General features: G+C 44.0%; 1 protein-coding gene across 1 annotated transcript in view; it reads left to right on the forward strand.

Annotated features, from left to right (window-relative positions):
- Window positions 1-209: 209 nt before the first annotated feature.
- ARID5B (AT-rich interaction domain 5B) overlaps window positions 210-18,048 on the forward strand; it is a 179,393-nt gene continuing 161,554 nt past the window's right edge. The window contains exons 1-2 of the mRNA XM_046026990.1: window positions 210-581; window positions 1,044-1,298. Coding sequence (XP_045882946.1) covers window positions 561-581; window positions 1,044-1,298 — 276 coding nt within the window. The 5' untranslated portion in view covers window positions 210-560. The remainder of the gene's footprint in view (window positions 582-1,043; window positions 1,299-18,048) is intronic.

An 18,048-nucleotide genomic window follows, 5' to 3' on the forward strand; every position in this document is an offset into this window, starting at 1 on the left:
TAATAACAGCAAATCTGCTAAGGAGCATTAGAAAGAGGAGCAGCGCCCCGGAATCTCTGCAGGAAATGTTCTTTATATTAGACATATACAAGCAGGTCCTGTCAGATGCACAGCGGAGCTTGCTAGCTCTTGTCTCCTCCAAAAATCTCATTAGACGACACCCCCAGACAAGGGAGATTGGGAGGAGGGAGATCTCATCTTCACACAGTTTTAGGGTGGATTTTATTTTTACAAACCTTTCTATATGTTTTTTGTCTTGATCCATCCGCTTCCCGCCGAGATCGGACGGAACCTTTCTTCCGATTATGAATTTGATCATCCCACATTTGGAATGAAACCTACACAGTTTTGACAGGAGCTGAAAATTGAGTCGTCAGAGAAATATTAGGACATATTTTCAATCATTTTGGTGCCGAAGGGGAGGCAAGAGCTCAGTTTTATATTGAGACATTACGCCAGCTGAAGGCAGAGAATGTTTTTCCCTGCCAGGACCTGATGCAATCCATTCAAGCCAACAAGTTTGGAGAGAATGTTGAGTTCAATCAATTCAGAACGTCGAGATGGAGCCCAACTCACTCCAGGTATTTCGCTCTCCTCCGCTCCTCCGATCCCGGCACCCCCCGGCACCCCCCAGCCCCCCAACTCACCCACACCTCTGCACCCACCCACACCCCCCACAAACTTTTCACCAAACTTTTACCCTCTGCATCCCCCCAAATCATTTTTATTGTTTAAAAAAATCCCTGCACTGATCATACATACATAATGTAATTTTACCGCCTCGGATGGAGAAGTAGGGAGAGGTGGCGGTGGGGGTGCCCGGAGTTTTTTGTTGTTGTTGTTGTTGTTTTGTTTTTGTTTTTGGTTTTTTTTTTTAAGGGAGGCAGAAAATTTGTGGGTTCTATTATTTTTCCACCCAGCTTATATCTGTTGGCTCCTCTGTATTAAGAGTGTGTGGATGTCTGTGTGTAAATGTGTCTGGGAATAGATGTTTGTGCTCTGATGGCTACGTTATTTATTTGGTGCTTTTTTTCCCCCTGCAGTGGGTCGGCTCACCGTGTGGCTTGCACGGACCTTACATTTTCTACAAGGCTTTTCAATTCCACCTTGAAGGCAAACCAAGAATTTTGTCCCTTGGCGACTTTTTCTTTGTAAGATGTACGCCAAAGGATCCGATTTGCATAGCGGAGCTCCAGCTGTTGTGGGAAGAGAGGACCAGCCGGCAACTTTTATCCAGCTCTAAACTTTATTTCCTCCCAGAAGACACTCCCCAGGGCAGAAATAGCGACCATGGCGAGGTGGTAAACTTATATCTCCCTCTCTTCTTTCTTTATTACCCCCCCCCACCCCCCCAGTAATGCTTATTACAGGGCAAGCTTGAAAATACTGTATTCACTTCTGCAGGCGAGCAGGATCGACTCCTTTTTTAAAGGGGTAGCGCCACTAGCTGGGGCTCGAGTATTTTGCCATTGTCAGAGTTTGGCTGTCAGCTTTACAAAGAGGATCCAACTGCTGATTTTAGTAAAGATCAAATAACTTGTTCGAGAAGGGTTTTGTTCAAAGATGTGTGTGTGTGTGTGAGAGAGAGAGAGAGAGAGAGATCGTTCGCTCTCTTGCTACTGCCGCTTGAACATCACATGCTTTTTATATTTTTTTGCCTTTTGAAAATTTTACCTTCGCGTCTGGCTCAGTCGGGGCTGGGTGGATTTCTTTCGGTGGGTTTCGATATTGTTCACTTTTTTTTTTTTTTAAGTAAGTATTTGATATGTTTAAGAGGGCGGAAATTACGAAATGGAGGCAGAGTGAGATCAAAAGCTATTGAGTTGGCAAAGACGTGTTGAATAAAGTGATAAATGACAGGTACTGGAATAATACATTCAAATAACTTGCAGATCTGCCCGGGCGGATTTCAAAGCGGTCGTGTAACCGGCACAAACACGTTAAGCATTAACAACTATCTCTCGCCCCCACCCCCTCCCCCTCGGACAAGCCATTTGATGTTCTAGTTTTCAATTACTCCACGCAAAGTGGACGTCTTCCAGCGCAATCTTTGGGGATGTGTGGGACCGGGACCGGGGGGGAAGGCAGAGGGGTGTGTGCTCGCCCACTGGCCCCGCGGGTCCGGCGGCCTCCGTGCCCAGACGGCGCTCCCGGGGAGGGTGGGGAGGGACGGAGCTTCGCCGGCACGTTTCTGGACGGCCGCGGGGGCGCTAGCCGCGCTCCCGGGAGGACGCCCGAGGTGAGCTGCTGTCACCGGGCGCCGGGGCGGCCGCCTCCCTTCGGCTCTGTCATTTCATGTGTGACCGCAGTTCTGCGGGCTCCCCTTGTCAGCTGACCAACCTCAGCGCCCTGATACCCACCGGGGGAACTATTTTGGGGAGGCTGTGCCCTCGGTGCGGTGGGGAGGGAGGGCGCGCAGCCGCCTGGCAAGGCTTTGTGTTGCCCGAGCGAGAGCAGGGTGATCAGACTGAGACTTTTGAGGGCAGGTAGCTCTCTGCCAGGCCCTCGAGCTTTCGAGGTAGATGTAAGGATCTTTTTGTTAAATGAATGGTCACCCGTTTAACTCATCCCGGAACGTGGAGCTGCCTGCCAGTCCTTCCAAAATTCCTTGGTCTGATGGAGTTGATTGTACTTTTGGCATCGCCAGTTCACTCCCTCTCCCAGGATCGAATTACCCATCAGTGGTCTATGCCGGTTAATTACTGGAGTTCGTCAAAACCTTCGCCCTCAGATCTGCCTCTTCGGAAATAAGCCCCGCCCTCCTCCCCGAACCTTCCCCCCCACCCCCGCCTCCCCCGCCCTCTCCCGCCCGCTTTGGGTTTTAAACGTTCATACTTCCCGACGTCTGCCTGCAATTTTACAAAGGTGTTGTTTGGAAATACTGTGAAAAATCCTGCACCCTACCAACAGGTTGAGCTCTTTCCCCCTCCCAAGGTCTAGCTCGGTCCCCTCCCCCGACCCAACTTTCCTGCGCAGCTGTCTTCTTCCCCTCCCCCTCCTGATTTCTTATTATTTGCTTTTCAAATTTATTACTTCAACATGGCCTGTGATCTGGAAAAGGGAAGGATTAAATATCCAGAAAAGAGCTGGTGCCTAATAGACTTCTGCCTAAACCCAGAAGGAAATTATTCAGTGTTTTATGAGATATTTTGTGGTCACTCTCCTTCTCTTTCTTTTTTTTTAAATTGAAATTGAAATATTTTTAAAGACCCCGAGTTCACCCCACTTGGTCCAGTTTTAATTTCTGTCGGTGTAATTAAATAGTGAATTCTGATTTAAGACTAAAAACCGTTTTAGCCCAAGGTTACATCTGTTAGAACTGCTGATAATGCATAGATACACAGTATTTTTAAATAAACGATTTTTTAAAATTGTTCATTAAGGGCAAATGAAAGCGAGCCGTTGTAATGATCTGTACATTTCGTCACTGCTATATGAGCCATACCTAAGAAAATTAATCTTGCCATTTAAAAGTAAACTCTAGGGGGTTTGCGGAGGGAGATGGCTCTATTTATAATCCTCAGCTGCATATACATCGTCTAATATTATGCATGATTTGTTTCTTAATGCTAACACGGCTGGTAATTAGCTGTATGATTATACTTGTATATTTCATTAGGACTTTGGCTGATGTCATTGTGAATTATTCAGCCATATTAAAACAATTTTCAATTGAGATAATGACACGCCTCAAAATTATGCAAATGCAGGCTGCATTGTGCAAAATAATTATGACAAATGTAAAGCAGGTAGAAAGTTTCCCAATCCAGATCTGTTTTCCACCCTGGTGATGTCATTTCCCCCCTGGCCTAAGTTAGTCATTCATTAGCTGAATAGCAGCAGCAGTCTCCTCTGGAGGAGAGCATAGGGAAACCAGCATTTACTGCAGGCACCTAGAGGGGGCAACAGGGTCCTCTCATTAAGAAATTTGCTTTGTTTTCACTTACTCCATTAACTTGTTTATATACAGTGAAATGATTTTTGTTATTGATTTTAAATAGTTTTGAATGATGCATTTGCCATTTGCAAAGTGTAACTGAAAGAGAAAGGTTTCTTGGTGATGTGCACTGTTACTTGGAGAAAATGTTCAGCACATTTAATCAGCCAGTACAGTTTATTTTAAGTAACCAAATGGAGGTTAATAATTTCTTGATTGAGCTGACATCAGCATCCATTTCGAAAGGACAGCCAGGACTCAGTATGCTTTTTTGGTTTAAGAGAACCATTCTGTCTATTTATGATTTCTTGAAATGTAAAGACGTCAGTTCTAAAAGCAGGAAAATTATCATTGTGCGAGATTAGAAATAGCGTCCCTGTGTGGTTTGCTATCATCTGCAGAGGGCCTTTTTGGGGAATATTTTATTGATCCTTGCAATAATTGTATGAGGCTGGATAAGGCAGGACTTTGTATGCCATTTTACAGATGGAGACAGGCTTAGAGAGGTTATGTGGTTTGTCAAAGGTCACCAGGCTAGAACGTAGGCCTTCCTAAGCTTTAGGATTGTTTTTCTTTTTTTTTTTTTTTCCACCACTGAATTCTACCCTTGACACCAGCGTTTTAATGCACCATATTATATTCTAGAAGTATGCACTAATATGGGCAAGTCCTTGTTCATTTTAGAATCATGACTAGTCAATCCATTTTGCCAAAGGTCACTGGATTTTAGGTAGCAGAACCATTCTTATTCTATAAAGTTCAGCTGATTTGAGCTCATGGTATCTAATGAGAGCAGTTGTGTTTTAATATGATTATTAATAATCATTAATAATTTATTATTATTTATAATAACTCTGATAATGACTTACTGCTGCATTCACGTAGGAGAAAAAGCAGTCCAGAGTCACATCTTGATTCCGCAACTTAGTATTTGTTCGACCTTGAACCAGCATAAACACTCTGAGCCTCAGTTTCTCCAGCAGCAAAATGGGGACAATAATGAGGCAGACTGTGGATTGTCGTGAATATCAAGAGGCATTATATGGGCAAAAGTACTTCAAAAATGGTACAGTCCTTAAATAAATAGAAAAGAGTGATGACTGCAGCAGCTTTTATTATAGATATTATTAATTTATAAACAATAAGCAGAGAAACTAATATGCCTGTGTGCAGGTTCCCAGGCCTAATCATGATACCGTCTTAAATTACCATGAAAGTGAATAGTAGAGCCATATACAGGAGTTAAGTGTCTTTAGTAATTACCCACAATTGCCACATTCAGCCACTACCTCTTGAGAAGAGGAAAATGGCAAAGTAGGCGGGTAATTGGTTCTGTTACTGGGTAACTTCTGATTACATTCATTTTCAAATTGCCAAGCGCTTCATCTATTGGCAATATACCCTTTTAAAAGAGGTAGATGTACAAGCTTGGATTTCAGCCTGACTGTAGGCTGGATTCTACAAGAAGCTTTCCTGGTCACCTGAAACTGCGAGTGTGGATGAGTAAGCTAATGATGTCAGGAAGTCAAGATCAAGCAGATTCTAGCTAGTAGTCAGGCTTTCTACAAGTGGTTACTATCTGGTTAAAAATGGTCAGAAATTCATATTCCAGAGCCCCTGTTGAAACTAACTCGATTGGAATCTTTGGAATTGGGTCCAGGAGCCTACATTTTAAACATTGCCTCACTTTTCTCATCTATGAAATGGAGATATAGTATACTCCCTAGGATTGCCTTAAGGATTAAATGAGTCAGTACATGTAAAGTGCTTACAACTGAGATTGGCACATAGTATATTCTCCGGTAGTGGCTGACTCATTGTTATTACCATTAATATTTGTACTGCTGTTCTCGTTGAAGTTTGAGACCACTACCACTTCTTTCTTTCTTTCTTTCTTTCTTTCTTTTTAAGATTTTACTTATTTATTTGCGAGACAGAGCACAGCCAGGAGGAGGGGCAGAGGGAGAGGGAGAAGCAGACTCTCCACTGAGTAGCGAGCCACATGTGGGTCTCCATCCCAGGACACTAGGATCAAAGGCAGGGGCTTAACCCACTGAGCCACCCAGGTGCCCCCACCACCCCTTTTTTCTAAAGAAAGATTTTCTCTGTGAGAGGACAGCATCTAGGTTAGTTTGCTAAGACAAATACCCAATACAGGTCTCCCCAAATCAGGTTGGCTTTCATCCATAGGGTGAGTTTTGCCATGTCATCAAAATAAGAAGTTCCTTAAAGACTGACATTTCAGTATGGAACTATGCTGTCCTCTGAATCGGTAGGATTTGTTTAAAAGATTGCCTGCTTGTATCACATCTCGTGTTAGTCAGACATGTCTTGAAATCTAGGAGGTGCTGGACCGACCCTGTTCTAGCTGTGGATAGCTGCTCCGTCTCTGGTCTATATCCACGAGCTGACGTTTTTAAAATTTCCAAGACCTCTTCAAGCGACCTCACTGGCCTTGGACCATTTCTTTAGCTTTTCTGAGTCTCAGTTTCTCCATCTGTTAAATGGATCTAATGATCTCTACTTTGTCAAGAGAATTAGAAACAATAATGGAAAGGGCCTGCTCACTGGCACAAGCACGTACTACAGGAGAGCTCAGCAAACAAGGGACGCAGTTCTAGCAGTTCTTAGTAGTTTTAGTCACGACCTTCACCTAGGAAAAGGATTAACTTTTCTCTGACTGACTGGCCCTTCCGAACTAGGGTGAGAACTAATGAACTGTCTGGTGAGAATTCAGAGGACTGTGATAAGCATCAGTGAACTACGGCCTGAGGGCTGAATCTGGACCACTGTCTGTTTTTGTAAAGTTTTATTGGAACATAGTCGGACTTGTTTGTTTACATATTGTTTATAACAGCTTTCAAGTTACAGTAGTCAAGTTGAGTAGCTGTGACAGCGACCATATGACCCGCATGGTAGAAATTGGGAAATAATTTACTGTTTGGTCCTTTGCAAAAATGTTTGCTGACCCCTGGCCTATGAAGTTGATTTGAAATAGGGAGCGGGATTGTATACTTTTTTCTCTTTCTTACTTGGGCTGGAGCAAGACCCAGTAAAATTAAGAAATAATTTAACAGTCATATGTCAAAAATATCTGTGCAAACAAATCTCTGTTTCAGCATTGATTCTAATATTAAAATTTAAGAATCAGTAGAATGTGTACTGAGTTAGATTTTGTAGGTTCAGATCCTAACTCTAGCAAATGTTGGTGTCATCTCTCTTGAGTTAATCAAAAACTACTTGTTGAGTGCTAACCATGTACTTGGAGCTTGGCTAGGTACAGAGATAGATGAAAAACAGTTCATGGTGCGACCCTGTTTCTCAAGAAGCTTATCAGTCTTCATTGAGAGATGAGATCAACATGTTTTTAAAAATGTAAAAACAACGTAAGACGTTATATAACACATTAGTGGATTGTGCTGACAATAAATGCAATGTGTGTTCAAAGGAAGACTCGCGATCTGCATGATTTTGGAAAAAGAATTTATTCAGCTCAGAGCCGTTGATTGAAGACCTACTGTGTGCTGGACAACAGAATACAGATATGAAGGAGAATGGCCTCAGCCCTCAAAGAGTTTGCTGTTTACTCCCGTGGACAGACAGTGGTCACAGAAAAGCTGTCAGACTTTCTCTGTGCTCCTTAGTTAAAGTGTAGATTAATTAAAGCCACTATTTATAGCCTTTCCTGATCTTTCTGGAAACTAGAAAGTATTGTCTTTATCTTTGAAGTCTTGATCACTCGGAGCATATTTATACAGCACCTACTTTGTGCCAGAGCCTGTTCTAGGCCCTGGGGATACAGCCCTGGACAAGGTAGGCGGGAATCCCTGCCTTCAGGGCTCTTACTGGGCTGTGCTTGGCTTGCCCTCCCTTGTACTTTGCACATGCGCAGTCTGTGAGGGTTATCTGCGTCCTTTTCCTTTGCCTGTCACTCCCCCTGTCCACATCCCCCCTTTCCCACCCTAGCGGTGTTCTCAGGAACTGCAGGTTGTGACTTTTTCACCTCTGGGTCCCCCCTCCAGTATTCAGTGCCAGTCACTAAGTATTTATTGAATGACTACATGACCTCAGCCATCCGAAACGTTCTTTCCCACAGCCTGCTTTCTCAAAGGTCAGCCTGGTTTCTTCCTGTCAGAGGACCCGTGATGGGTCATTCCCGTGTGGGCCAGCTGCAGCACACCCCGTCACATGTGTTCTTTCTCGTCTAAAATCCATCATCGTTTTTTCACAAAAGACGTGGAAAAGCGTAGATTTTCTTTCGGAGTACTCACCAAAGAGATCGGTGCCTATTTGGGACTGATGACGAGGCTAGATCCAACATCTTTGTGTTTGAGTACTTTTCCCATCTTCAGCCCTCGGCCCATTAAAAAGTCGGGGTTGTGCGATGGCAGTCTGACCACACACTGGACGCCAGGGGACCGGTCACTCCTCACCTGAGTGGGGTTGGCAGCTCCCGTGAGCGGGCGTGCTTTCCAGACTGGTGGTCTTAACTAGGCCAGTGTCTGATAGTGAGTCAAAATTGTAAGCAATTAAATCCTCCCGTGACATTTAGAGTGTCAGGCACATACTAAGGAAATGTTATTTTTATGAAGTACACGAGTCCATACATGTAAATACTTCGTTATTAATTATTAATAAAGCATACCATTGTTCGTGGTGGATGCTAGTGATACACGACTCAAGCCCATTTATCAACGTCTCGTTTTAACCAATATCCAGAATATAATTGCTCGGATCAAATGCATTTGCTTGTCATTTTTTATAGCCAAGGCAGCTGGATATTTGCCATCTTCCACTCAGAATAATATTGTAGCTAGTGATTACCCGTTGGTTTGGCTTTTAAAGAAATTTAAAACAAAAAACTTATCGGCTGTTGGCTTAAAGATTCATTCGCCTCTCAGAAATGCGGTCATGGATTTCCTTCATTTCTTGAAAACTGTACTCCTGTGGCTTCGCACAGGCACAGATGGCTTTTTCCAGCCACGCTGTGGTCTGCGCCCGCTTGCCGGACATTAGAACCCGGGCCTCGGCCTTCCAAAAACACGACTCACGTCCTGGACAGTGAATGTCCGGATGGGCAACACGTTTTAAACATGCAGATGATGATTATTACAGAAAGGGTGCTTTCGAATCACGCTAATGGCATCAATCTCCAGCACACACTTGCGTAAATTAATTCCGCTTTTAAAATCAGATGCACTGTTAGCGGCGTCAAAGATGGGTATTTGACATTTATCACACAGACGAGGATGTGTGCTTTAATTACGTGAATTTTCTGGAGCATCTCTGTGGCTGTATAAATAGACGCACAGGGGCGCGTGTCCTTGCACGCATGACCATCAAGTTCATGGCCCTTTCTCCACCCCTGTGCCACAGCGAGGAAAAGAGCGGGGAGAGGCCACGTGTTACTAGGCAGTCCAGTGGCCCCAGAACCCTCTTCCCCCGTACCATACCTTTCCTTTCTCGTGACTCCGAACATACCCCCTCCTCCCCAGAGCTGACTTCCAAGCCTGATCAGTGGCACTAAACATTAAACTCTTGTCTTTGAGAATAATAGGCTTTGCTTTCCACACCCTCAAGCATGTTGAGCTACTGTGCAGGCTGGAAAATAAAAATGTTCTAATTGTGTATTTTAAATAAGCATAGGAGTGAATTAATTAGACCATATTTTGTCTTTAGTTGCTTAGTTACACAATAGTATTCCTGAGCACGAGTAAGATAAATTGGCTCTTTTTCTGCTGCCTGTCCCTTAATCATAATTACTGTATTGCTTAGGAGAGTAAGGCATACATAGATTTTGAATTTTTTATTAATAGTCAAAAATATGCATATGATATATAAAGTATATGCTGTTCAACCTGTTTTATATGCTTTTATGTGGGAAGAAGTTTTATTGTGGTGGTAACATTTGCATTAGTTGCTCAAAGATGTAGTTCTGGGAAATACATAATTGAAATGCTTTTGAATTGCTTTTTCTGGCCTTTTCAATCTTATTCAAAATAATAGTGCCTCCAGTCCTGGAGCAGTCATTCTCATTTGATTTAACATCTTTCTTTGCACTTTTGTGAAGGGCCCAGCCTTAACCCTGGAGAGCCTAGGCAGGGCTCAGTGATTCATAGACCTCAGACATAGTGCCTTGTGTTTTGGGGCTCATGCTGTCGGGGGTCGGGGGCAATGGGGTGGCAGAGCGTTAAATGCCCTTTGCCCTTGGCACACTCCCACATTCCTGGCAGAAGTTTCCAGAGTCAGAAATCATTAAGACTTCTTTTAACCGGGGATGGACAATGCTATATGCTTGCCTTCTGGGGTCTTGCACAATGGGATGTTGCTACCAGAACCTGGGCTTCTGGCCCCCTAACCTCCCCTACCTCCACCGAGAAGGCAGCAAGAGTTGGACAGCTTGATATAGTTATTGAACAATGGAGAGTCTGGCTTAAGACCCAGGTTGCATGCTGGGTAAATGTATGTGAAAATTGACCCCATTGTTCTGTTGTATTTGAAAAGCAAGTAAATTATTTACAGATATTTGCTAATTAAAGCCCATGTTGTTTTACCAGCACAAAAGAACACAGTATAACTGGAGACAAAGAACTAAGTGCAAATAATTTAAACGTGCTAATTCTGTGTATTTTTCTGAAGGGAGGAATATGTTTTAAAAATACGTATAAATACATACATATTAGAGTGTGTGTGTCTATACGGATATGCATGTGGGGCTTTTTGTTTTGTTCTGACGCCTACAAGGGAAGCCTCGCATACTACAGAGATAACAGGCCAAGTTATCACCAGTTACCTGTCGCTGGGCCTGCCCCAAGCCCCCTGTGGACCATAGGGTTGGAAAGCACTGTGAGAGTATACTTGTTTTCCCTTTAGTCCAAGCTTTGCTTGCCATCCTCTGGGTTGAGCTCAGCTCAGGGTACCAATGGAAAAAAACAAACTACCCAGATATTATACCAGAGAATAAAAATGTTCTTACTCATTGCCTTGTTCTCTGACTTTCCTCCACGACAGGCTCAGGTTTAGTTGTTTTTCTTCTGTGACTACCCAACTTTGGCAACATTCTGGTTGGAAATTTGCGTTGTAGAATGAGGGCCTCTTGACATGGGGCAAAGGGTTCAGAGGCAGAGAAGGTCACCCAGAACATTCTCAGACTCTCAGAGACCTCCTCCTGGCTGGATGTTGGCAGAGCCAACCGCATGGACATGTTGGGCTTCAGCCGTGACTGGCTGGACATACCTTGGCTTTGTTGATCAAGAGGATCAGGAAGACGTCGCATGGTTAGCTAAGAAAAAGGCTCATGTCTAATTTGCTATGAACATTTGAATAGACTTATAGGACATTTGAGAGAAAAAGTCCAGCCCCTTTCATTTAATGGACACAGAAAGGCCAGAAAAAATCTTGGGCTGAGCAGCCAGTGGCCTCAAGCACAATGGTCTGCTGCTTTGAGGAAGAAGGGCTACTCTCAAGGTTCTACTCTGAGAAAAGTAGCCAAGAGTTTCCCATGGGTGTGTTCAGGATAGAACATCCCAGCGCCTTGTCTTAGACCAGTAGATGGTGCCTCTGTGGGACATGACTGGTATGAAATCACTAATTAGAGTGTGGACGTTAGTGCCAAGATACTCACCCAAGGGTCAGTGATTACAAAGAAACCAGGTTTGGTGTTCACAGTCCCCTGTGGACCTTACCTTCATTTCCATATTCTTTGCTGAAGCTAGGATGGCCCTTTGATGGTATTATTTATATTGGCTTAAGAAAAGCTTTGCTGAGGGGCGCCTGGGTGGCTCAGCGGGTTAAAGCCTCTGCATTCGGCTCAGGTCATGATCCCAGGGTCCTGGGATCAAGCCCCGCATCGGGCTCTCTGCTTGGCTGGGAGCCTGCTTCCTCCTCTCTCTCTCTCTCTGCCTACTTGTAATCTCTATCTGTCAAAAAAATAAATCTAAAAAAAAAAGAAAAGCTTTGCTGAGATGGCACTCTTGGTGGCAAACGAAATTGGCGTTTCTTCCACTCTCTGATATTCACAGATGATTATTTCATTCTGAAATGTTTATTGCATGCCTACTATGTGTCATTTCTCTCCAGTGCGGACATTAAGAGCAAACACAATAACTAATGCACAGATAAAAATTTCTGTTCCCATAGAGCTCACTCATTTTTTCACAGTGAGAAGGAAAAAGCAACTTGGTTGATTGATCCAAAATGGTGGAAAACCATCCCCATATATTTTGGTCTTAGAACCACTTTCACACTTCGTTTTTCTAAAGTTTTCTCTTCTCTATGTATGCACAACCCAGAGAAAATGCCTCTGACTTTTTCTTTGCCCAAACCATCAGCCAGAGTTTTACCCACAGTGTTTCCTATGAAGTTACAACATTTTCTGTTTATGGAGTAGCCATTATATGTCAGGCATTGCATATATATTAATATATAAATTAAATGCTCATTTAATTCTCAAAGAAATTCTCTTAGGTTGGTTGTATTGTGACATTTTCATACTTCATAGATGGGGCAGCTGAGACCAAAGGAGGTTAAGTAACTTGCCCAAGGTCACGTATAGTTAAGACTCAGAGCCAGGATTAAAATCTGGGTTTTCCTCAATTCTGCCAGGATTGCTGACCTTCATGTCTCCCTATCGCTTTAAAATATATTGAGGGACTAACAATGGGACTTTGACTATAGACTGACTTATCCTGTAATTGAGTCTTCACGAATATTATTTCTTCTGTCCTTTATTTATCTGGTCAGCATGTGGTGCTTGAACGCTCTCTAGGAATGCAGTCCCACTGGCGGTTGACTCAGTCATAATACCGTGCACTTGAGGAATAAAATGTTTAAAAGGGTTCCTTAAATCCCGCACCGCCCCAAGGCAGGCACTTGGTGCCTCTTATTCACAGGAGAGGAGACTCTTCTCAGCCCCCCTCAAGCACATTCTGTATGCAGGCCAGCCTGGGGCTCTGGAGAGGCAGAGGTGGGGAACCAGGCAGATCCTGTCTTCATGGAGCTGCCCATCAGGTGGGGAGTGTGTACTTCATCCAGCTGTCACAAGTAATGGGTTGTTGCGTGGCGTGCTCAGTGTGATGGAGTAAAAATTCAGGACCTCTGACAGGAGTGCCTGACCTTGTGTGAAAGAAACAACATTTGAACTCAGGTCCACCGAGATTCTGATGAAGGTTGGGAAGAGGTTTCTTGCCAAGGTGTAGAGGTGGGAGCAGTGTCCCTACAAGGTGATTTCTGGGCTGAGTCTCATCTCAGTGAATCCAGTAAACAGGTTAGAGATGCCCACTTCTGCCCACTGGGGGTACCTATTGTTCTCGATGTCACTGAGACACCTAGACAGCATCCTCAGAGCTGATTTACATTGGCCAGCTGTGGGAATATTGAAAACATGAGGTTGGTAAACTAAAGCCCACTGGTCAACTCTGGCCAGCTTCCTGTTTTGTAAATAAAGTTTTATTGGCACACAGCGGCACTCAGTTGTTGACAAATGGTCTCTGGCAGCTTTCACACTGTAGCAGCAGAGGTGAGTAGTGTGATGGAGACTGTGACGCACAGAGCTGAATATACTTACTATCTGGCCCTGGACTAAAATGATATTAACAAAGGCAGTAGCAAAACCAGATGCTTAGGGTTCATTCGCGTGGCCTTTTATTCACTCCTTACAACAGTAACACTATGAGATAGGTTCTAGTGTCGTCCCCATTTCGCAGGAAGGCAACCTGAGAAGTTGGGCGACTTGTCGAGGTTTCTAAGTTCCTTCACTGGGTAAATGACAGAGACTGAATGGGAGCTTGAGCTGTCTTGATTCCAAAACACTGATGGCAAAAACATTGCACCATCCTGGTGACAAGAGAAGGAAACCCAGGCGGTATGAGCAAAGGGTTCTAGAACTCACTGAGGTATTTCTCTTTGAAGTAAAACCTCACAACAGCTGGATCTCTCTGTCAAGGCCTCACTCAAACACCACCTCCTCTATGATGTCTTCCACTGTGTAGGGGAGAAGGGGACCCAGAGCAGACACACGTGTGTAAATGCCCACGGGGCCCGGCAGGTGAGACCAGGTAGAATGAGCCAGGTCTGGAAGAAAATATGCTTGAGGGGCCTGGGGGTGTGTGACTCACTCAAATGTTGCTACTCACATCCTGCTGATCATTGCTGGGCAGGAATGTCATTTCATAGTGCCAGGTCTTTCCATTTCTCAGGAGACGTGTCAGAAATCTAGATTTTTGTGTGAGTGTAGTTGGCACTTTGGTCCAAGTTTGAAAAGATGCTGTGGGGCAAACAAAACATATCTTCAGTCTGGATATTTCCCCCCAGCCTCTTCCCCCAATCAGGCTGCCACCTTGTACTCTCTAGAGCAAAGCTTTGGACAGTTCAGTTTTGAAACCATTATTGCATTTGTACCATTTTCTGTGAAAGGAAAAGGAAACTATTGGTCCTGAAGGGGCAGCAAAGAAATGAGAAGGGGAAAGCCAGGTAGAAAAAGCCCTCACCCTTCTCTCTGGCCAGAGTTCCAGAGGTCTGCAGACACAGAAGGGGCATGTGTACTAGGATAGCAGGGTGCTGTCCCGCACAGTCAGGCCTGCGGGTGCAGGACTCGAGCTGTGGAAAGAAGCTTGTGCGAGTGGGAGCATGGCCTGTAGTCATGCTGAAGGTATTCTGGAAACGGGAAGCTTGGGAGCAGGCCCTTGGAAATAACCAGGGCTCTCTTGGATGGAGCGTTTTTGAGGAATTACTTGGACAGAGGGGCAAACCCATGACAGAAGAAGCCATAGGAAGGACATAGATAGGAAGGAAGGGCATAGCAATGTTGGATATGGTCTGCACTGGGCAAAAGGGCCAGGATTTAGTGGAAAATAAGGTAGACTGAGGCCAGACTTCAGGGGGTTTAGCAGATCAGGCTTGACTTGAATCTGAAGGCCAGGGCTGATTAATAATTTCACATGTGCATTTTGTCTTTCTGGTCGGAATAGAAACTCTTAGTCTAGAAGCTTGAGAAAACTAAATATGCATCCTTACTTTGCCAGTTCGTAGCTGGATGTCATCTTGGTCTACTTACTTAATCTCTTTGGGATCTCAGTTGCTTTTTCTGTAAAATGGGTTCCTCTTGCAGGGCTGTGAATATCAAATGAAATCTATATGGGCACAGAGCACCAAACCATGGCCTGGCTTCTCCTAGGCCTTTAGCAGATGCTTGCTATTGATCCTGCCCTGGTCAGGGGCCAAATCGTAACTTTATTGTCTCAAGGAAGTCTGTCATAGTGCTAGACTGTTAATAGGTCATTAATAAGTAATGTATTGCTTGAGCCGTTGGACTACTAACTATTGTTTGAGAAATGGTAACTAAAAAACTATCCATTCGAATAGAGTGAAACTTCCTGACTTCCCTTCTGTCCTAGACTTTTCTGTTAAGGTGCAGAGTTTTTGGTCCATGTTTGGGGCTTCCGGTCAGATCCCTGTTCTGTTCTGTACCATTTAGGTCTTTAAGGACCTTGAGGGTGGAGGGCGTCTCTCGCATCAGCCACAACCAAATGGGATGAGACGGGGGAATGATGGTGTGAAGAGACCAACTCTGCATTCCAGGTGTTCCTCTTGGTATGCCCAAGAAAGTCCAAACCTGCTGCTTCTCAGGTTCTGCCCCCCTTGTGAGGCAACCTCTGGGAAACTGGTCTGATGAATGTGCACAACAGTGAATTTATTTCAGATACTCTCACTTTCCCTCCATTAAAAAAAAAAGCCTCTCCTATTTCCTGTTCTTACCCTCCCCCCAATTTAAAACATGCCCCCACACACACACCTCCTCTCTGTCCTCCTCTCATAGCAGTGGTGGTGGTGGTGGTCAGCGGTGTCTTTCACACACATCTTTAAGATGTGCAAGGGCAGGTTCTTTTAAAAAGCAAAAAAAAGCACCAGCAAAGGGATGCAAAGGGAAGGGAAGGGTCCCAGCCAACATGGCTGGGTGATCTCAGACGAAGGATCTTCCAAATAGAGACTGCCTGCTGGGCCATTAAATCCTTTTGCTTTGGGTTAATCCCACAGTGTATATCAGATTCCTGAATTCAGATGAAAACACTGCCGTAGTGCTCTGTGTCCTCACCAAATTATTCCAAAATCGGGTGTACATGGGTTATAAATACAGAAAATAATTGAATTCTGTGTGTCTTAAGTGAAATAATCTGTTCCATTCTGTTTCTTGTGAATATTCTCCATAATAGTCTAATTGTGTTTTGTGCTCCTGGGAGCTGAATGTGTGTTCAGCAACAATGCATTGGGTTGTAAAATATGCATCCCCAACTATCGGGGCAGGCAAAAAGAAGGATCTAGTAAAAAGGCCGAAGATGTTTTTCTTAATGCAAATTATATGAATCACCTAAATGGTAGTGTCTTTTAAAATTATCAGCAGGCTCTGTTGTTGTTGTGATTTTTTTTTTCCTTTCCGCTACAGGTCCTGCTTCTCACTCCACATTTTTGATGCTATAGATCAGTAATTCAATAGACAGCCAAGCAGGTGTTCACATCACTCCTGACCCCCCGAATTCCTTAAATGACCCCTCGAAGCAGGGGAGTGAAAACATTCTGGGAATATTGAGATACCTCAGTTGCCTTTATTTTTTTTTTTTACCTGAATTTTTAAGGGCTATTTTCTGCCCTTTTTGTTTGATTTTTGTTTGTTTCTCTTTTTAAGCAAAGAGAAGCCACATCTTGATCTTGGCCGTGAGGGCTGGAGGACTGTGTGCCTACGGGGCCTGTAGACTGTGCTTATAGGCAACACAATTCTGACTGGGCAGCTGTGCCAAGGGCCTTCCAAAGATGAATCTGGAAAAGGTGGGAGGAGGAAAAGAGAGACAAGGCTTGGGCTTCTTCTCTGGTAGCTAAGGATGTAATACAATACCCCTCTTGAAAAACATTTCTATTTTTAAACAGAGGCCTTTTGGCTGCAGATTTTTATTCAATTCAATTCAACCAATATTTATTAGTATATCCAGGGTACTGTGGGGGTGGCAAAGAGATGAGTAGTATCGGCCCCTTACCCTTTAGTTGCTTGGAGAAAAGAAAACGTAAAGTTAGCCTTACTTGGCAAGATTATCTTTTACTCTTCCTCTTCCATCCCGGAAGATACGCTCGTATTGTTAAATAGTGTTCTTGGAAATTTCTGTGGGTCCCCCCAAAAAGAAGAGGCCTCTTGTACAGGTAGTTGCTTCAGGATTTAGGCAGTGGCAGGAAGCATTTTTCCACTTCCCAGCAGAAATTAGTCTAATTTTCAAGCAGATTCAAAACTGGTCTTTAGCACCTTCTTTCATAGACTTTATTTCATTATCACACAAAAATGCATGCATGTATCCCGTAGTAAAGATGAGTGTATTAGTAATCTATTGTTGTATAACAAGTTACCCAAATTTTTGTGTCTTTGGACAACACTTATTATTCAGTGTTTCTGTGGGGCAAGCATCCGGGTAAGGCTTAGTGGGGTGCCTCTGGTTCAGGGATTCTCAAATTTGTAATCACGGTGCCCACCTGAGCTACGGTCATCTCAGAGCTCACTGGGGTCGAACCTGCTTCTAAGCGGCTCACTTGCTTATTGGCAGGACACGGGTCCTTGAGGGCTATTGGGATGAGGGTCTCATTCCTTGCTGGCGGTGGTCTTCTCCATGGGCCAGTTCCCAACATGGTGCCTGACTTCCCTCACAGTGCACAAGTGAGACAGAAGCCACAGCCCTTTTGTAACCTAATCTCAGAAATGACATCCATTTGCCTAATTCTGTTTGTTGGCTACTGTGTTACCCACTCTCAAGGGGAGAGGATTACCAAAGGTCAGTCTACGACTACGGAGAGGTGGGCATTGTTGGGAGCCAAATTAGCTGTCAGCAATGGAACCAGTCACTGTAACCTAAGGCTAGTCTGATGAGGGTTGAATGATATTCTTCTTACCCTATCCAGCTCTTTTTTTTTTTTTTCCCCTCTCTCTCTCCTTTTATTGTTATGTATTCTCCCTGGGTGCTTCTTTCCAAACATTCTCCTCACTCTTCTGGGCATTTAATTATAGAAGACATACATGGTAGGCAGCAGATTGCTTTAATCTTTTAAAGATTTGTTAGTCTTAGAGCACGTCAACAAGC

This window comes from Meles meles, chromosome 13 (assembly GCF_922984935.1).
Source record: "Meles meles chromosome 13, mMelMel3.1 paternal haplotype, whole genome shotgun sequence".
In the NCBI taxonomy this organism is placed as follows: Eukaryota; Metazoa; Chordata; class Mammalia; order Carnivora; family Mustelidae; genus Meles; species Meles meles.